Source organism: Rhinolophus hipposideros (genome assembly GCF_964194185.1).
Source record: "Rhinolophus hipposideros genome assembly, chromosome: 2".
Classification (NCBI taxonomy): Eukaryota; Metazoa; Chordata; class Mammalia; order Chiroptera; family Rhinolophidae; genus Rhinolophus; species Rhinolophus hipposideros.
The window spans coordinates 84002773-84024882 of record NC_138048.1 but is presented as its reverse complement, the minus strand read 5'-3'; the positions used below and the strand labels follow the sequence as shown (position 1 = coordinate 84024882).

At 41.2% G+C, this 22110-nt stretch overlaps 1 protein-coding gene across 3 annotated transcripts in view; it reads left to right on the top strand.

Annotated features, from left to right (window-relative positions):
• KCNAB1 (potassium voltage-gated channel subfamily A regulatory beta subunit 1) overlaps positions 1–22110 on the top strand; it is a 345911-nt gene that overhangs the window by 254497 nt on the left and 69304 nt on the right. For all 3 annotated transcript variants that reach the window (XM_081065792.1, XM_081065790.1, XM_081065791.1), the window contains exons 3-5: positions 12951–12988; positions 17130–17209; positions 19514–19558. In XM_081065792.1, coding sequence (XP_080921918.1) covers positions 12951–12988; positions 17130–17209; positions 19514–19558 — 163 coding nt within the window. The remainder of the gene's footprint in view (positions 1–12950; positions 12989–17129; positions 17210–19513; positions 19559–22110) is intronic.

Here is a 22110-nt window from a genome sequence, read left to right as displayed (position 1 = left end):
CAGGTTTTATATAGACTCTGGGGATACAGAAATTATCCCAAAATGTTAGTGGTTTTGAAAATGGCTCAGGAAGACCAATCTTCTATATTGAGAACAATCCAAAATATTGTTGATCTAGAAATGTAACTTTTCTATTCCTTGATGTCTTTGGCTACCTAAATTTCTGGATAACTTTGCATACAGTATGTTGAAAATTGCATGATGGAAATTTTATTCCATCCCTATAAAATCAGGACTATTTGGTTATAATGTCATCACTTCCATGCTAAAACCTGATTGGGAACACCAGTGTTCAGATCAGGCTGCCAGGAGCTGTTCTGGACTTCTCCAGTGCCATAATTAATTTTTCAGTATAATACAAAATATCATTTCAAAGGAGAATGACTCTACGTAGAGTTTTAATTAAATGGGATCTGCTAAGATTAAAGATATACCAACATGGTTTTATGATTTAGTATTGCTCCACTTTCTTCTTTAACATGATAAATTTCTACATATAATTACTGAAAAGGGAAGGTCTCTGACTCTTAGATAGAAATAGAGTCAGTTCTTAAATAAAGTTTTTTTTAAAAATCCATGCATAGTTCTATGGGAGCTGAAAAAATACCTCATCTACTTGATACAGCTATGAATTTTCCATTAGGAAAAGGAAGTTATTATAGAATTAATAAAAAAAGCTAAAATCATTAACAGTTGGTACCTGTTAGTCACAGATAAAATAAACAAACTTTATATGTAAATCCATAAATCTACAGGGATTCTACATGGGAACTGAGTTAATTTGAATGTAATAGAGTTGGGAACTTTTAAAGTCTTTAAGTTTTTACTAACTTATTCTTTATAGAGTTCCTCAGTTTTAATTTCTCTGCATTTCAAAAACTTCTCAGTCAAAAAGTACGTGAATCATTTTGTATTTCTTCTGAGTTTTTGTTAGTGATATTTAAAACTGCAAACATCTTGAAGCTCATAGCCCAAGAGGGAGAATTTGAAAGGACTGTTGTAAAATATTTTTTATTCTTTTTTACAATGTGTTATCCTTGTTTTCACTAAAAGTTTCTTTGCCTCACCATGGAATAAAAATTTATTTCCTGGAATACCTGATAGCCCTATGAGCACACACTGTTTTTTTCATACAGATACAACAGAGTTCTTTAAAATTATTACTGTTTGAGGAGAATAACTCACTAAACCATCCGAAAGCATATCCCTGCACAAAGACAAAGATTTGATGTGAACTTTTCAGAGATAAAAGAAAATGTAAAGGAAGTAATGTTGACTTTAAAACTTCTTGACATCAGTGTTTTTCAGAGAGTTCTTATTCACAGTAACTTACTGTGGGAAAACAAAAGATAAATGCAAAAAAATAAGAAAAACATATTTGAACACATACTATCCAGGCCCTGTGCTAGGAGTTCACTGAAAAAACAACAAAACTTTCAATCTTAATAATAGATCCCATTTTAGAAGATATTGAAAATATTGAATTTGTTTACAAAAACGTAAAATGACATTTAGACCTAATGTCCCACAATAGGTGTCTAATCTTATTCTAACACTGCGTTATTTCACCTATTTAATTATTGTGTACATTTCTTATAGGAGTTCTTTCAAATAACCAAATGAACAGGCACATTAATGATACATGCTGGTTATAAATGCCCTGGAATCTTCATTGTAAGAAATAATTTTCAACATGTAAATATCAGTACAAGAAACTATGAGGAATTTTTACCAAGAAACTTAGAACAAAACACAAACACTGCCTCTTTTTCATATTCAAGAAGGAGGGAAAGCTATAATTTGTTAAAACTCTTGTTTATGAATGGATTTCCCCATGAAGTAATAAGGTTTAAAATTAAAAAAAACAACTTGCTTCTGATTGTAAAAGTAATAATATTCATCTCAATAGTGTGGGCAAAACACTGAGAAGAAAAATGTATCTGAAAATTTGGGGGCTTTATTTTATTTTAAAATTTCCATAACAGGCCCAACATGCTAAATCGATCCAGTCAGGAGTCATACCAACATAAGGAAACTTAAGGTGCTTAAGCCATGGATTTAAATTACTATATGAGTATATTATTAATTCTAACATCTAAATGTGGGGAGTGGGTCATTGTTTTCTGAGGGAAGATTTAGAGCAGTGAGATTTCATTCCTATGCTATGCTCACAAAGGAGTGTCTTATAGCACAAAGCTGCCTTTTCTAAACTCGTCCCCATCCTTCGTCCTGCTTCCATCACCACTTCCTTGTCTTTAAACTTTACTAATCAGATTAATGGAGAAACAGAACACAAGGATTCCAGGCAAATTTTCCCTGAAACAAATCTTAAAACAAAAATGGAACTGGTAGTGTCCTTTGGCACTTTAGCTCAAAGAAAGAAGGAAAATATCAAATATTTGTACATTCTCTACAAAAATCACAAGAACCTAATGTCTATCCCAGGCATTCAACCCTCAAAACCTCAAGCCTATACATGGGCATTAAAAGGTGGTTCAGGGTCCAACTGTCCATTGGTTTTTCTGGGAAACCCAGCCAGCCAGCCCTACCCCAGCCTTGACTAACTTAAGACTGCACTCCCCTCTGCTACTGCCTTGATCCCTGGTACAACCTGCCCCAGATTCCTTCAGTGACACCCATCTCATTGCTCAGCTCTCAGCCTTGGCTCTGGGGTTCTTATGGATTTGAGAGCTTATAGCCCAGGACGGCTCTGTGCATGGGGTCTCTTAGGAAGATAAAACCTGTCTTCAAGTGGAGTTGGGAGAAACTGGGAGCCAGGAGGTGACCCAGAGGAGTGAGGGCAAGTGTATGCCATTCTTCATCCATAGATGAGGTGGTTTGGGGGCAGAGATAGGTGTTAAGCTTATTATAAGGCAGGTTCAGTGACAGAGGCATTTGGCAGATGGAAGAACATGGAAGATTCATGAAAGTGGGATATTGTTACAAGCATTGAGAGAAAACACTAGGCTGTACCATTTGGCTCAAGAGGGTGGAGGGGTGAGGGAGGTATCATTACCAGAAAGCAGCATGGGGCTGGGAGAGACCATGGCCTTGGAGACCCCACCTCTAACCAGCTGTGGCAAGTCACTTCTCTACCACTCACTTCCTCATCTGTAAAATATGTAGAATTCTTCAGAGCTTGCAGAGTTGCCTGTAAATGGGAATTCTACTTGCCCTTCACCTGCCTGAGAGCCCTGTTTGATTCCACATGGGCTTTACCACTTCCTTGTCTAGTTTCATTGTTATTTTCAGCTCTTTATAAAGTGCAGGTGTCTTTATAAAGCACCCCCTCAATCCCCCAGAGTTTGAGTGGTTTTATTGGTTCTTGCAAGAAAAGATAATCAAAGTAAAAATGAAAAGGCCAAGTTGTTATCACATTCATTACCTCAGGCCAGATGCTCGTTAGCAATACACTAGAAGCCAAAAATGAAAGACCAAGTTGCAGCTTGAATCCAAAACTAAGGGCCAGGCTCTGTGGCAAACATCAACAGATGAAGGAAGAACGCTTTGCGCCATTTGTCACAGCTAGAGCCTTGGGCTGTGTCCCAGGTGCCCAGACACAGGTCCACACCTAGTTTATCTGTAGTGGCCACAACTGGGTTGCTCAGAACAGCGTTTTGCCTCCCGATCACCTGGGATGCTTGTTACATATAAAGATTCTTGCAGAATCAGCTTTCAGAGTGGGGCTCCTAGAGAGTTCTTGATGTACCCTGAAGCATAGGAGCCATTGATTGGAGATTGAAAATCAATGCTTGCATTGGCAGACGCTGTTAAACACCAAATTTCACTGACTCCTCCTAACAACTCTGTGAACTATCTATTATTACTACCCTCCCTCCCCATGCTAGTGAGGGGTAGAGTCAGAATTCCAACCCAGGGCTGCCTGATTCCCCCTAACTGCTCAACTACTAACTCTACCGCTTCCTGAGCAGAATACCTCCATCCCACGATCCTCAATTGGTAGAGGGCAACAAGGGCAAGAAGCCAATTCTTCACCTCTGTCAACTGTCGGTACATCCCAGCCCTATCATCTGAGATTTCCCCTCAGGTCCAGATAGCTAAGTGCCTGCTTTCTGTCTGTTTGGTTTGGGTCCTGCAGCCATGTGCACATTAAAGCACTTACCTGTGCAACTGAACCTCTCTTACGGAAAGAACAGCTTTTACTGCACACCATGGTATCGATAAGAGTGGGAAGTTGGTTGGGGGCAGGGAGGGACTTGTTTGGATTTCAATGCCAGCTCCAGCTGTAACACTTACTAGATACTTGAACTTTGGGCAAGTCTCTTAGACCTCTGTAAAAATGGGGATGGTAAAAGTTCAGTAAAAGTGTGAGAAAGACAAGTGAAAGTGTAAAGAAAAGGATGAGATACTCAATTATCGGTATGGAAAGAGTCTAGAACAGTGGTTCTTAGCCCTGGAATTATCTGAGGATCCTTTTCAAATTCTGACGCCGGGATCCTGTTCCCACAGATTCTGAGTCAACGGGTCTAGTGAGGAAACAGGTCAGCAGTACCATTGAAAACTCCCCAGGACATTCAGAGGTGCAGCCAGGGTTGAGAGTCACTCGCCCAAGATGGTGAGTGAGAGAAGCAACCCACATACTGCACAGGCTGTCATGTCAGAGACACTTTCTTACTAGGGCTGGAATGCCCGTGTCTTAAAATGTTTATTTAGTGATTGAACAATTATTCCGCACCTACTATGTGCAGGCTCCACTTCAGTGGTTAGAATTGAAAATACAGATTAAAGTTGGTCCCTGCCATCAGGACAGTTACAGTCTGATGGGGAAGTCGTTTGTGAAAGTAAATTAACATAGTTTCAATGCAAGGTGGTCAGTGTGGTAATAGCAGTTCAAAGTGTAAAAGAAGAGTAAATGAAATGATTTTTTCTCCCTTCACATTCCAACCACAGAGTCATGAAATTATAGAAATGAAAGGAGCTTGATGTCCCTAATTTTGTGTGCAAGGAAACTAGAAATTAAGGAAAGTAGACACCAAGACTTTCTCAGGGTCACAGAGTTAATGGAACAGAGACCTAAAATATTCACTTCGACTCCCCAGAGGAAGTGTGAAGTGACTGTGTCCAGCAGCTCTGTACTCTGAGGTTGAAGTTCTGGGTCCTGAAGTATAAGTCAGACTTGGCCATAAGGACATGGGAAGGCTTCCATTCTCAGGAGACTCAGCCCACAGCTCAGAAGGGCAGACCTCAGAGGGCTTCTTCCCCGGCCCTGCTCTCAGGGGTGCTTGGTGCCCCCTCCTCCACATCCTCAGCTTACATTGTTTCTTGTTTTCCATGCAGTGTGGAGGGATGCTCCTTCCTCCAGCTCCCCCTCTCTCTAGGAACAATTCCATTTGAATGAGATAGTGACCACGTAACTTTTGCCCAGTACGTTGTCTAAATTCGGTGAGATCTGGGGTTTGAATCGCTAACCTTAAATTCTTCAGTGATATAACAGATTCTAATAAATAACTCTAAACACCTCGAGATTAAATAGTTCTTGATCACTTGGTCAACCTTGACTACATTAACCTGGAGTTGATATGTGCTCTATGTGCAAAACTTACAGTTGTTTGTGTTGAGTTGGGTCTCTATTCTCCCCTTGCTCTGACCTTGATGTTGTTTGTTCCTGAAGTCTCACCTTCTCTCACACCCTACATTCTTTTAATCAGCAAACCCTATTGCCTTGTCTTCAAAACTTATCAAATATTCAAGCACTTTTCACTAACCTCACTACCACCACCTCGGTCCAACCACTGTCGTCTCTCCTGGATTAATTATCACACCAGCCTCCTAACTGCTGCTATGCTTCAGCCTCAGCCTTGGAGGTGTGACCTCAACACTGCAACACATGGTTCTTTCAAGGAGTATCAGATGGGGTTCCTTCACTATTCAAAACTCTTCATTGGCTTCTCCAAAGTCCTTTTTGTAATTGACATGACCCTACATTGTCTGTTCCCCATGACCCCTTGGACCTCACCTTCTCTTCTCTGGTCATTCTGGCCTCCTCATTGACCTGGAACATTCCAAAGAAGTACACACCCCTCCTGCTCATGTCCCCCCACCACACCCTGTCTTTCCCTCCAGCTAGCTGCATGGCGAGCTCCTTCATTTTCTTTGGGTCTCTTCTCAAAAACTACTTTCTTCATGAAACTTACCTGGCCACCCTATCTAAAATCTCGACACCCACCTCCTGACATTTCATATACCGTAGCCTGGCCTCATAAAAATGACTCTCTTTAACACCCATCAATAAATATTATGTGTTTTATATGTTACTTATTTATGAAATTAACATTCATAAATCAAAACCATATATTTAACTTATTTTTGTTATTGTTTTCTCTTTCCCCATAAATCTGCTCCATGAGAAGAAAAATAATTACCAGTTTTGCTCATTATTGTATCCTGATAATTTAAGTACAATGCCTGCCATATGGTAGACTCAATGAATATTTGTTGCATGAAAGAGTGAAGAAAAGTTAGCTGTGGCATAATAAATATTACAATTGCATTTATATATTTCCGTCTTGGTAGTTATAAAAAAATACATATCCAAACCTTAAGCAAGTCAAACTGCAATATAGAAAAAGAAGTCACCAAATCTAGAACCTTAAAATGATTCAAACCCAAATTGAGGGACATTTTATAGCGTACTTGATCAGTACTCTTCAAAAATGTCAAGGTCACCAAAGACAAGGAAAAGCTGAAGAACTGTCACAGGTCAGAGGAGACTAAGGAGACATGAACACTAAATGTCATGTTGGGTCCTGCATAGGCTCCTGGGACAGAAGAGAGGACGGTGAGATTCCAAAAGAGGTCTTTTGTTTAGTTATTAGTACTGGACAATGTCAATTTTCTGGTCTTGATAATTGCACTAAGATGATGTACTAGGCTAACGGGCCAGGGAGGTAGCCTGCCTGGACACACAGTATTACCTCTAATGTACTACATCTAATGGTCTAAAACATCTCTTCACACTCTAGGAAGGAAGTCATTTAAATAATAAGCGTGTTTCCTAAATGAGTAATAAGAAGCAATTACCAACAAGGTAACTGAGTAACCAAGATACGGCTGTGTATGTGTGTATGTGTAACGGCAGGTTTTAATGTTTCAGCAATCATTTTTCTATGACCAAGCAGAAGTCTTCAAAGCATACATTCCTTGGTACGTGAAGGAGTTTCATCAGAAGACACAATAACAATTCAAAGTTCTCTTTATACTCTCTCTGCTTTTAAAAGGTTAGAAATAACACGTGTCAGATTAGTAAAACTATCTTCTAAATAATGCCCCCCTAACTTGAGGTTTCACAGTGAATCGTACACGATCCTAGGTCTCAAGAAGGAGTATTCTCTTTAGAAGCAGAGAAATGATCAAGAAACCGGTCACAGAGGACTTTTAAGAATCATATTAACTAATAAACCACCTTAGATCTTGGGTGAAGAGGGCAGTAGAGAATAAAATCATACGAGCAGAATTTCCCTGTCTGGAAGTCTGCCACTCCATCCCTCTCCATCAGGAGAGACTGCGTCCTATTTGTAAGTGGCAACTCTTCCTCAGGGGTGGCTGTTGGACCCTGCTTCATTTTGCCACCCCCAACCCACCCCCAGAGGCCTTGCAGCCTAGGAGAGGGACTTTCCCAAGCTCCTTTCCGGGATGGGACACAGCTGGGTGGGTACCCAGAGACCAGAAAAAAACATATCAATCACCTCAGGACTAGAAGAACTGAAGACTATTGAAGGGCATTGCTTATGTTTCTTTAAATCAAAATAAACATGTTAGTTTGGTGGGGAATTATCCCAGTATTTTGTAGATTAATGACTGTCGAAAAGGCAATTCAATTTGACCAACAATTATTGACCATCTACTAAGGACTCACTTCTATTCTAGGGCTGTGGAGATAAGAGATAAATGAAATAAAACACTAACCCTCAGACAGCTTATTCCCTAGTGAAAGATTAAAGTTTGTAAACAAATAATTATAAAACAAATGAGTAGCAAATGTCTAAAAGTTCAATGAGGTAGCCTACCTGAATAAGGAAGCTGAATGTAAGAGTAACAAAAGTCCCAGAAATGGTATCAAGCTCTTTATTTTTGCTAAGTTATAGTGTAGACATATACATATATGTCTACATATATAGACATATATAAATATAATATGTATATTATATATGATATAGTAATAAAAATACAATGAATGTTTAAATTTTTAAAAATTTATTACAGTAAAAGATATATTGCCATTAATCCCCCTCAAAATACACCCCCTTTCTTTGAACACACGTATCCCATCGTTCTTCCCACTTTCTGAAGCAGTTTTGGAAGTCTTCCTTCGTGAGTGTCTTTAGTTGCACTGTCGTGGCTGCCTCGATATCCTGAATAGATTTAAAATGTTTATCTTTCATGATCATTTTGACTTTGGGGAAGAGCCAGAAGTTGCACAGTGCCAGATCCAGTGAATAAGGTGGATGAGGACACACTGTAATGTTTTATTTGACAGAAATTGCCTTATACCAGAAGCAATCTGTGACATGGAGCATTGTCATGATGGAGGATGATTTATAACACACTTTAAAACACATCTTTTCTCAACTGTAGCTCACACCTGATTGACTGCCCTGAACAAGTTGAAACTTGTCACACACTGTGTTACTAAGGTTCCTCGCGCCACTTCCTGTATTAAAGAACCCTGCCTTTCTGTCAGACGACACTTGGCAGCAGCATTCACTGTATTTTGTGATCGCAAAGCAAAGGCTCTGTGTCACACATCACTTCTGGAATGACAATTTCTGTCAAATAAAAACATGACAGTGTGTCCTCATCTACCTTATTCACCTATCTGGCATTGTGCGATTCTGGCTCTTCTCTAAAGTCAAAATGATTCAGGACACAGAGGCAGCCACGACAGTGCAACTGAAGACACTCACAATAGAGGACTTTTAGAACTGCTTCAGAAAGTGGCAAGAATGATGGGATAAGTGTGTTTGAAGCAAGGAGGAGTATTCTGATGGGGATGAATGGCAATGTTTCTTTTACTGTAATAATTTTTTTTCATGTAAACATTCACCATACTGTTTGATCACACCTCATATATATGCATATATGATATCCATGTTCTATTTTATATTAAAATTTTAATATAAAATTTTTTTATATTAAAATTTTCAAACTAACTGAAAAATAAAAACATTTAATAATTACTATTTTTTTCATAATTCATTAATGCTTTGATTTGGAATCAGAAACTTGACATCTTCTGTAGCAAAATGTCAGTCACTGTATTTTTTTCACTGTGGTACGAATACTGTATGCAGCTTTAAATACTTAAACTGGGGTCGGTAGGTAGTTTTTTCAGATTTATTTTCAGATTCATATTTCTAAAAATAAACTCTTTCCAACATGGGTAGAATTATTAAATGGTTCTTATAAGTAGGGTGATCTCCAAGATGTGTGTTCAATCCTGATTTTCAATGTTGTCATATTTAGTCTTCAATATCATTTTGTACTACAGTTTAATAACTTCACATCAGAGCCCTTCATTTGTATTGTCAAAAATTAATTGAGAAAGTTAAGCTAAATAATGCTAGCTTGTTTTCATAAAGTTTGAAATTCAGTATTCAATGGCCCAGTTTCGAGGAATAAATTTCAAGCTATCAATTTCATTTTTGGAAACTGCCTGCAATGTAGGAAAGAGGACCAAATTATTCTTTAACAAATGAATTTCCCAAAGACTATTCTGTCAGGATGTAGAGAAGCAAATGAAATATTTATGCAAATACTTGTGAATGTCTCATAAAAAAAATATTCAAAAGGTGTAGATGAGTTATAATGTCAGCAAGAAACTTGGAATTTCGAGCCAACCTTTTCTATTCAGTGGAGATAGGACTGCTCCCTTTGATGCCATGAATACTTAAAAAAAATCTCCTTCATCACAGCACAAGTAAGCCAGCAAATTCATCAAGCAGACACTGGCCTGATGTTGCTCCAAGTTATAACAGAATAGCCGATTCATGATATTAATTACTGAATCCATGGCTCGTCTCATTTTAGCTTGTTAGCCCAAAGCAACTCCTGATGAATGAGAAAATTAATGGATTTATAGACTTAAAATGTTTAGTGCCCCTATTACAAAATACTGCTGCCTTGGGATCTGCTGCTCCAGAGTCAGCCCCTTGTAAAGTCACATAACTTGGAACAGTACATCCTACATCCAGTGGTCTGAGACCTTTCTCGTCCTGAACTGAGCCATTTCCTGACATTGTGCCTCACAGAACTCCTTGTTCAAAAGTTCTTAGACCCTCCAAAATTCGCAAAACATCACAAATAAATATAGCTAACAATGTGCTGTTATTTATATCTGTGCTCTCTTTTGCTGCAATAGAAAATGTCACCAATAATTTAACTTATCCTGAAAGTTCTCAACCATATTTTTAACATGCAAAACTACAATGTTTCTGGTTATACTAAAATTTGCAAATGTTTGTTTATGCTCTGGACATATCATTTCTGCTGCATTCAAAAGAGATTATTTTATAAAAGTGTTGTCTGTAAAAAGGTTTTGATGCCCCGGCCATTTTTTTTCACTTAATAGAGAACTGCATTTCACAGCCGATCACTTATTTTCCTCTCATTCAAGAACAAACCCTGACATTTCACCAGTCCATTAAGCTTCTCAACGCCCATCTTTTCTGTATACCACTCATGGCTGGTTTTATTATGGTGACTTAAGTTATAATTTGTTTGTGTGAACAGTCTTTGTTTAAATGTTCTTCACATCCACCATAAAGCACACTCTTATATTTTTCTTGAAATACTCAACTCTGTGTTTCAGGAGATGCATAAGTTCATTTTTCTCTTAATTTTACAATAAGAAAAATAGCAGTAAACGTGAGGTGGGAAAGAACGATTGCATGTGATTTCAGTGTTGGAAATACAAAGGAAGCCGTCCGGCCTTTGACTAACTGCGGAGGGCAGCATCCTTCCAACAGACGACATCGCCCCTCGGAGTCAGGGATGTTGGCACAGTGGGGACACAGGCCCTCTGTTGTTAAGAGACACTGGAAATTAGACATTTTAAAGAAACATCTTCAAATTATTTAAATGTTGGTAGCTTATTCAAAATGTATTAAAATAGCAGGTGGGTGAACATAATTCGAGCCAGGCACAGCAAGTCTGGGGCAGCCTGTGGACTGCCCATCTGCACCCTCTGGGGTTGTAGGGTGTAGAAAAAAATAATTTATATCCTACCTTTGAGTTCGTCCCTGGGAACAAAGAAGGGAAAACATACAATTACATCAACATTCTGTGGAGTATGAAATCCAAGTGCCGTAATTAATTTGGAGACATTCTAATGAGGCAGCGAAATGCAGTGTCAAGGATGGCTTCCTTGAAGCCAAGCGTCTGTGGGGAATCCTGAGTATTTCACTCATTAGGTTGGTTGACGTTAGATTCCTGATCTGGAAATAGGAATAATAAAATTGTGTTGTACGTTTTCCAAAAAGATTAAACATGAAAGTATGCAAATTTCTCAGCATACTGTTGGCATTTGGAAGGTGTTCCATAAATGGTAGCAATGACTGTTATTATGGAATACAAAACATAAGTTTCCAACAGTGTTTCTTTGTATGTTCCCACAAATAGCAATTGAGCCCACGCTGCTCTCATTCCGGCCACCTTTCTCTTTGTGTTATGTTTCCTCATTGGCCCAATGGCCCACGCCACAGCTTATCAACACACTCTAAAGTTTTCTACCTCCTTGCCTTGCCTATATAATTGAATATCTGTCCCTTCCTTCTTCATTCAGTCACCTCCTTTGCAACTCAACTAAAATGTCACCAATTCCACGAAGTCTTTCCTGAGCGCTATCTCCCTCCAATCTGGGTAGCAAACTGCCTGTCTTACCACCTTGTGTCCGCCTCAGGCATAGTATTGTCATATGGGAGGAAGGAATTGGATTAACCACCTGATTGTCCCTACCACCTACCACCTGGGTGCAATGCCTTTGCCTGGCATGCAATTAGGGCTCAAACAGTGGATCAGAGTAGGAAGGAAGGAATGAGGTAGCAGTAAAGGGCAGTGGCAAGAGCCCATGCAGGGTCTGCTTCCCTCCTGCTGGACCAAGGCAAATCTGGCTGCTGGTTATGCCTCTCTCCCCTTGCCTTCCCATTCCTCACTCCAGTTCCCTCTACTCCCAGCCCTAAACCAATGGAGATCTCCATTCTGGAGTAGCAGATCACAACAGAGAAGGTGGTTAAGTGCCACCTCCTGGGGCTTGAAAATGGGAACTGGAAGGACAGTTGAGAGGGTTCCTTTTGAAAGATAATAGGGAATACATCCACCAAGAAACTATTAGAGCTGATAAATGAATTTAGTAAAGTAGCAGGATACAAAATTAATACTCAGAAATCAGTTGCATTTTTATATACCAATAATAAAACATCAGAAGGAGAAATTAAGAAAACAACCCCATTTACAATTGCTTTCAAGACTATAAAATACCTGGGAATAAAAAACAGAGTCCCTTGCTTGTTGGAGACAAAGAAGGGAAGAACCATAACCCAAGGTCTTACCTTCACTTTCAGAACTGGTGGCTTCTTATCTAAGTGAAAGTAAGAATGGATGTATAGCCAGAGTGGGCATGGTAGCACTACCCTCTTTCACACTAATATTCATGGTTCTATATCAGAAGAAAAAGCATTGTGTAGGACAGGGCTGCTCCTAGCATATATGGTGCCTTTCAATGAAGAAAGGGCATCCCTCCCTCCAGGGGTATGCAGGTGCTGCTGGACCGCTGAGTGGGAAGACGGGGGTGGGCTGGATTTCAGTGCCCCTCATCCAGGCTCCTTCAGGAACAACCAATTGAAGTGGTCTTATCATAAGAAAAAGTGTGTCCTCTCATTATACACAATATTAGAAAAATTATAAGTAACGTGCAAATATTTATTATTTTCTAGGAACATGGGTGACATTTGGAGGTCAAATTTCAGATGAGGTAAGTTACTTTTTCTTTCCATTAAGCTGATCAAAGAAAATACAAAGAGAGCTATATGGTAGAGGTATTCTTCCTGGGATCCTGGCATCTTACACGGATGATGTTTTAATCACAGGAAACGGTCAAGATTGACTCAAAGATTGTTTTCAGTTTTCTCTTGCTTCTTATATTTTTCACATTTAGACTATTAATCCTGAGGCTGTCAATGTATTATATGTGCAGGCTAAATAGATAGAGAAGGAACCAGTTTGGAATTAATCACTTTATGAAAATATTTTATTGCTGTTGTTTGCTTTAGCTTCACCTAGGGTGACCAACTGGTCCCAGTTTGCATGGACTTTCACCTTTTAGCCTGGGCCTTCTCAGTCCTGGGCAAACCAGGACAGTTGGTCACCCCGGCTTGGGCAAGTTAATCCAACTTCCATGAGTCTCAGTTCCTCCTTTGTGAAATGGGATGATAATGTAGACGTTGAAGGTCTGTAGAATGGATTAAGCATGTCGTGCATATCAGACAGTTATATAGACTTTTGACTAGTAGGTAGCAGACACTCCATAAATGGCAGCTGTAATAATCATAGTTGCCATAAAATTCCTTTAAATCTTTGTTTATACATTCAGAACAATGCTTACCAAGGTGACATTCTTACCATTGCCCTAAGGGGTATCTACAGGGCATAATGAGCTGAGGCTCCAGTGCCCTCCAGACCCCCGATCCTTCCTTGCCTGCCTGCAGCACCACTGATGCTATATCTGAATGGATACACTCAGGGGACGCAGCCCACTTTGGCACTGACTAGACTAACTAACATTTACATCTAGTATTAGCGGTTGCCAGGAAAATGCAGAGGATAGCCCCAACTCAGAGGGGTCCTGGCCAACATGAATAAGATGACACCTAGAAGGCGCTCAGACGGGTACCCAGCCAGAACAAGCCCTCTGTAAAGGTAGTTCTTACTATCATTCCTAAGCAGAACCCTGGGGGAACCAGGGGTCTTTTCCACAGCTCCCAAAGTCACCAGCATGATTTAATAGATGCTGGAGGAGGAATCTTATCTGCATATTATTATCTGTCTGAATGCCTGTTCCCAGTATTCGGCACGGGTTACTCTAGAGAGAGTGTCACCTGGGGGATTCCTTGAGAAACAGACTCTGAGCTAGAGAGTAGCATGCAGAGCACTGTTAGGAAGCGCTCTCAGGATCAACACAGGGCAGGGAAGGAGGTAGAATTGGGCAGACAGAAACTGAGCCATTTTGCCATCTCAGCTGACCCCTTGGGGAGCTCAGGAGCTGAAATGGCCTGCAGGGTTGTCCCAAGTTGGGGCAAGAGGACTGAGCAATTATATCCCTAGAAGCAGGTCTAAGATTGGGCTTGGCAACTCTCTTTAGCCAAGTGCAATTTCCAGAAAGGGCTGATAGCTGAAGTCCATCTCATGTCAGCATTCCTAGCAACTATGGGAATAAGTCCTTCAGTTCTGAAGGAGAATCTGGGTGGCCATCACAGAGTCCAGTATAGGGTCCTCTGATGGGCATCAGGTAGGGCGTATGGAGGCGGCACAGAGGCAAGCCCACAGGTATCAGAGCAATGACCACAGACTTATATACAAAATAGTAACAAGTAGGGAAGGAGGTCTAAAGTTAATAATCCACTGTACCCAGTACGTGCATAACCTTCTACTGCCAGGTATGGCACTTCCCTTTTGCAGCAGAGTGGCCGACTGTAAGCACGTCACTTTCCCCTTCATCTTTGCTTTCCCCTTTACAGTGTTGGCCACTCTGCTGCAATAAGCCCAGGTTGCCCATGTCAGAGTGTGAAGGGCTGGGCTCTGAAAAAAATCCTTTCAAAATTATGGTTCTAAAATCTCAACCACACGTATCTCATGAATGGCTGCAACCACTCTCAGCTCAGATACAGACCAGACAAATAGCTAACTGTCCTTCCAGAGAGCACCTGTGACATCCCCCAGGTCCCTGTGGAGAGAATGCCAGTCACGAGAAGGAAGGGAGGCGCAGCAGACCAGTCATGCCAGTGGGTGAATTGCTTAAGCTCATGGCAATTTTCCCACTTCGCCTTCAGATGAGCTCAGCACAAAGCAAGGACAATTATGGGATCCAGGAATGACCACACAGTAATGTGCTGGGTGATGCAATCATCAGTGCAGCCTCAAGAGGTGGTGATATCCCCATTACTGGGGATATCCATAGATGGAATAGCCACTTGCCAGGGATATTATCAAAATTCATTCATGAAATTCAAACATGAAACTAGATAACTAGATAACACCATGAGATGCCTCCCAAAGATGATTTGGCTTCAGCAAAAAAACGTGATAGATGTTACTCATATGAATGCCGTTTCTAGAAAATGGTGTATTATCATCTTATAAGGCATTTAATTTTCAGAGTTTTATTTACATGTTCTCATCTGTAAGGTAGTTAGGATTCCTTCAATTGCACGTAACTAAGAACTCAAATTGTCTTAACCCATTAGAAAATAAGTTATTTTGACTTTCACACTAGAAGTGTAGAAGTAGAGCAAGCTTCGGGGTTGACGCAACCAGTGGCCCCCACTCCATTTCCCAGTGATTCTCTTGGCCCTGTATTCCTTTGGGTATCGACTCCATCCTCAGGTAGTAAGAGAGCTGTAGGAATTCTGGGCCGCAATTAGAATGGGAAGGCCAGGGAAAGGCAAGGGAGGTCAGCTTCCTCTGGGCCTGTAGGCTCCATGGGACATCTGAACAGAATCATCCTCATTTTGCAGATGAAGAAACTGAAATACAGAGCGTTCAAATGACTTGCCCAAGTTCATTTATCTAGTAACTGGTACATTCAGGGCCAGAAGTCGGTCTTCTGACTTAGTTCAGTGATTTTGTTATTCTATGTTGAGGTCTTCAAATTCTATGGTTGGGAAACATCTCAGCAATCATTTAGTCCAACTATCCATCCAGGATTCTCCATCTTATCTTAAAACTTCTTTCTATATAAAATGTATTATGCACATTTCCCAGTAATAATCCACCAGTACATCATGTGACATAACACAAGAATGATGTACAATACAAGCATGATAATTTCTCAAACACAGGACATTCATAGTGGGAAAGATTATACTTATCTTTTAATCTCTATTCAGGATAAATGTGATAAGAGTACCAAATTAAAAGCAGTCATAGCATTTTTGCTGCTACTTTTCTAAAGGATTTGCAGGATCTCCATTTTGCTAGCCTAACAATTTTCTTGAATAGCCAACTTTAAAAACAACAACAAAATAGTTTATCTTGGATACGCTGATGAAGCAACTTTAGCCCACAGTCAAAACCATAATGGAAAAATCAATTTTAATTATTTGTGAGGTATATAATTTCTCAGTTGACTAATAAGTCTATCAGCAAGATGAAAATGTCCCTTCTCCACTGTTGTTTATGGCCATTCCTCTATAGCTATCACTCAGGCCGTTGTTTACAGCTATCCCCACCAACACTCTTCTGTCATACTTGCCACTTGTCTTCAGCAGAACAAAGGAAGGAACAAGGAGCCTGGAGATCTATTTTCAGGCTGACATGAGGGAGTTGGATCCCTGGTGAGCCAGTGCCTTCCTCCTTCCTTTCTCTATCGATTTGGCTGGCTGGCCACTGTGATGATGTCTGAGGTTTTGTTGAGAAGCGGGTGGCAGGAGTTAGAACAGTCACAGCTCTGTCTAACCATTGATTCATTAGTACAGTCTGCTAAGCCTTGAGGAAAAAAGGCACAAACTATTCGGTCACGAGTCACCCAGGTACCACAACCTATTGGCTTGGAGAAAGGAGAAGAGAAATGAAGTCAATCACAGTACAAATTATCCTCTTTGTCAGAGAGATGTTGTCAAACCTGATCTTCCAAGCAGAGTGAGAAACAAATCTATTTACTTCACTGTGCTCCTGACCACTGGAAATCCCTTAGCACCCAGGTAGATGTCTGAGGGGAAGAATGGTTACCTTAAACATGCTGGTTGAAGCTTCTTGTTTTCTTTCTTTACTACAACTGAGAAATCAAGGAGTGGTTAGTGGAATTTCAGTGTTCTCAAAGACCACTAGAGGATTCAAAGTCATTTCCCATGTTTGGAAAGCATTTGGCTTTTCTGACTGACCTTCGCATCCTCTTGCAGGTTGCTGAACGGCTCATGACAATCGCCTACGAAAGTGGAGTTAATCTCTTTGATACTGCCGAGGTCTACGCCGCTGGAAAGTAAGTCAGTATCTATTTGTGGCTCTGAGGTGGCATCTGTAGAACCAAGAGACTCTGCCCAAAACATTGCTGACCTGCTGGTGAAAAGGATCTGCCCTTCCCACACATGTGGATGGCACTGCTTTTCTCCCCCCCTCTACCACCATCACCAGGATTAGGGATCTTGACCATCTCCAGCCCCCTCTGCCCACCCAAACTTTCCCACCTCTGGTCCCTGCATGATGAATAGACCAGGAGCAATTGCCATGGTCTACGTAAGGGTAAAAAGTGGGTGGGACCAGAGTGGTAGCAGTGGAAGTCAATCAATGTTAATCAGATATACGAATGAGCAAATAAATGAACAGATTGCAGTGTGGTTGTTCAAAAGCTAGTCTCGTTATTTTATGACGACATCTCATAGTTCCTCAGCCCTTGAGGGAAACTGGGCTGTCCACTCTGCAGGGAAGCAGGGCCTGCTTTTCCTGTTTACAGACTTGTCCCTCCATGTAGCATTATAGGTAGGTCAGAGATTAAAATATGGGTCAATGTTGCCAGGAAATCTAATATCTTTTAAAAGAGGGCATTTCAGACTCCATTCTGAGGACAGAGAGGGCTACAAAGAGGCCTTGCTTCCTTTGCTGGAGAAGTCACATCTTGCTACCACCTTCCCTTTGACCTGAGAGCAGGTATGAGCTCTAGGACAGGGCTCACTCCTGAATCAGAACACATGGGGCCTGTGCCCTCAGGGCCAGGCCACAGAATCCATGCGTTCCAGGTCCAGGCACAGCAGCACATTCCAGAACAGAACTGGAACACCTGGGCCTCCCACGGTGAACATGGACACAGCTCCAGGAGCTGAAAGGAACTAAATAGCTGGACAGCTGCTTGAGCAGCTCTGCAATTTTCTAACAGGACTGTAACACATAGCCACCTGCAGGCCTAATGCCCGCCCCCACTTCCAGGTGAGAATCACGATCAAACTGCTGGACTTGCTGCATCCGGTTCACTGTTGCCTAGTTGAAGGGCCTGTCCCTTGAGTGGGTTTCCTCCTTTTCAAGGGCAGGTGTGTGCTTAGGGACCATCAAGGAGGTTGAGAGCCCACATCCCTGATATTTTTTGTTGAATTCAAGGAGAGAAAATACAATTGATAAGGCCTTGCTCCTTTCTATATCCTACCCTTTCTCACTGTTTTCTTCTTTTGTTGAGTTCTGCTCAACACCAAATTGGGTTCAGGTTGACAAAGGGAGGAGTGATGAGCGAGTCTGTTAGAGTTCTGTTTATGTTCCTACTGTGAAGGATAATCAGTCCCGGCTAATTTCTGGTTGATTGTCAGAGTGTAACTGAGACAGTTTCCCACTGTGAAATGCAAGGTTGCAAAGGCAACTGTCAGAGAGATGGAGGAGAGGAAGAAGATAACCCTAACATTCAGTGCATGTCTTTTGGGGGCATGCTCCAGAGCTAAGCACATCATGGCTTATTGCCAGGCTCCTAAATACACTCCAACAAAGACGGAGTGTTCAGTGAAGACAAAAACCGATTAGCAATGACTCCCATCTATAGGACACTAATGGACCAAGTGCTAATTCCATTGATGTCCCCATTCACAAGTCTCTAGAGACCAGCTGCTTCTCACAGTTGGTCTTACTGGGAGGGACCTAGAAGACAGTTTTAGTCTCCTCCAGCTTAGGTCCCAGCTGAGCTAGGTAGATGAGGAGAGGAAGTGGGGATCCCATCAGTGAACCTTTCCACAACCCAGGCTTTGGTGCAAGAAGGACCTTTTGTCCTGTTTCTATGACAGTCCTTCTCACTGGAACCCAGATCATTCTCTACGTGGGCCACTAGAGCTGTAGTCCTGGCCGCTGGGGCATCTAAACCCACACGTGGGTTCTTTTATCCTGCAAGATCTCCTGGGAGTCAGTATTTTCTGTCTAAACAGTTGAGGTCTCATTGTCCTCCCTGGTCCCAAATGGGGACCACTGCAAATAGAAGGAAAACCTTGACTCCCATCGGGCACTGCGAAGCGCAACATTTATATATGGGATCAGTGGTTTCAAAACACCAAACTGCCAAGGGACTCCACTGTTTCTTAGTATCAGAATCTCAGGTGGTCTCCTGCCAGTGTGTCAGGATTTGGCAGGTGTTTCTGGAATGTTCCGGAGCAGGATTCTGCAGGCATGAGCAGAAACAGTGGAAATGGAGAGCCCTTTCTATTTTGGGGAGATGAAGGCACTGACAATTCAAACAAGAAATGGTTCTGGTGTTTTGGATTGACTCCCACATTTCCAGGACACTGTACCCTAAGACATTATCTGTTTCCCCCTGCAGGGCTGAAGTGATTCTGGGGAGCATCATCAAGAAGAAAGGCTGGAGGTAATTCATTCACCATAATCATTTACTTACCTTTTTAAAAGACTTACTATTTGTACCAGAAAAGGGAAAATAAAAATTGTATGACAATTGACAAAAGGGTTCTCCAAAATAAGGTCAACTTTTAGTAAAGAAATGATTTACAGTGTTCTGAAAATACCAGCCAGTTCATTTCTGGTGCTTCAAAAGTTATTGACTAGTCATTAATCACAGTGAATTACCAAGGGGTTGAGCAGAGAAGGGGGGAATGTTCAGGAGGTTTTCGTCCATAAAAGAAAGTGACATTTTCATGGCTTCTGACCACCATTTATGGTAATTTGGTGAAGGAAGCCAGCTGACAGGAAGCTGATTATGTATATTGTACACACCACTATTAATAACTCTGAAAGCAAAGAAATAATAAAGTAAGAAGCCCTTGAGATAAATACCCCAAAGCTTTCTTATCTGCCAGTGTCTCTCTTGTCTACCGGCAGCCCTATTATCTGGGGACTCAAGAAAGCGCTTCATCTGCTATCCTTTATGGGTTCTCTGTACAAAGCATTTAATTTCCCTCTGGAAGAGGAAGCTAGAAAGGTCATACAGAGCTCTATGTATTAGGGCTGTTTACTCCTCACTCTTAGATAAACGTTTGGTAGGAACTAGGGGCCTTGTGGAAATAGAAAACCAGAAATTTATGGAGATGTCAACAAATAAAATTTAGTGACCTACTTTCTCCCTCCCACTTCTCTTCCTCCCCAACTCCAGGGGCTGTGTGTTATAAGAGAACTGTATTCATCCTTAAATATGGAAAAATATTCATGTCCCCTCCCAGTCCTCCACCTTACCCGAGTCACTTTCCCACTCATATGTTGATCCATCCATCATTTCCCAAATAGGGATTGGATCAATTTCATAGTGCTGCTGTGACAAAGGGCCACAAACTGGAGCTTAAACCAACAAAAATTTATTCTCTCACAGTTCTGGAGGCCAGAAGTCCAAAATCAAGATTTGGACAGGGCCATATTCCCTCTGAAACTCTGGGTAGAATCCTTCCTTGCCTCTTCTGAGCGTCTGGTGGGAGCTTTGGTGTTCCTTGGTACAGATACAGCACTTTTTTTTTTTTATCCAAAAATAATCTTTATTGTCACTAGTATAAAACACAGCAGATCAACTGGCCTGTCAGTCTGTACAAAGTGTGGAGCATAAGATCCCCTGGGCTGCAGACCTTTACCTCTGTCATCGTCATCACATGGTGTTCTCCCCCCATGTGTGTCTGTGTTTTCTTTTAAAGACATCAGTCACATTGATATTGGAATAAAGGCTCACCGCTCTCCAATATGACCTCATCTTCATTTGACTAATTACATTTGCAATGACCCTATTTCCAAATCAGCTCACATTCTGAGGTACTGAGGAGTTAGGAGTTTAACATAAAATTTTGAGGGACACAACTCAACCTATAACAGAGACCTTGGAGATGAGGCCAGTAGGGGTGCAGTGAAATCTGCAGTGAGGTGTAGGCTGACAGAGTACCTGAGGAAGGAGGGGACGTGTTAGTGCAGTAGCTCTTCTCCCTTCAGCACCCAGAGAACATTTAGCCACCACTCTCCATAGTGCACAAGCCCAAAGAAAGCAGATTAACATGAATATTTCACAAACTACCTTTCAGTCTTGCAAATAAAAACTCAAGCTATCATCATGCTACAAAGTATTGATATCAGTTCACAGCTGCCCCCAGAAGACTGATGAAAAGATAAACCATATCATCGTAGCACAGAGTCTATAAAAGCAGTTTCAACTAGCATACTTGTCTTCTAGTCCCAGTGCCACCACTCACTAGCTGTGCTGCCCAGGACAAGTTACTTCTGTCTTTGAGTCTCAATTGCCCCACCTGTAAAATGGACAGTCTAATTATTCAGGAAGTGTCATGCTGATAACGTGACAGACAGTATGCAAAAGTATTTTGAAGGTGGTGCAAAGTAAACCATTCATATTATCATTCTCCACCCACTCCAAATGCCTCCGTGAGGTCAGTGATGATTTGCCAGATGATTTGCCAGGTTGCTGTCTACTCTTGCAATTTGAACACAGATGTTAGTGGGCACACCCATGTAAGGCCGAACATTTTACAGAAAGCCCAGCTTTACAAAAATAAGTAAGTCCGCGGTGGTGTTTGGCAGGCGCAAATACTCTGAATCATCAAAAGGGCTGCATGCATTTTTCATACTACCCCATCCAGTTTTCGATTGAAGCTCTGCCAATGATTGCTAAAGGAGACCTTGCTACTATACTAGGTTTCATGAGGTTGACAGATCAACCTGGAAAATGCAGCAGCCCTTCTGGAATGTACAGATGCATATATCTGTAGACTTTTCATTTCAGTGATTCAAATTATTTTCGGGGAATTAGCTTCAGTGGGATGGGGTTGCTGACATTTTCTGCAAATTTTTCTTGTTGCAGCCTGTTGTCAGAATTGTCACTGCTGTTCCCCATTGGTTATCATTAATCATACTAGGCTTTCATACCTGAGAGCCCTGAGGCATCGCCGCGACAGCTAATGGAAGTATAAATGCCTT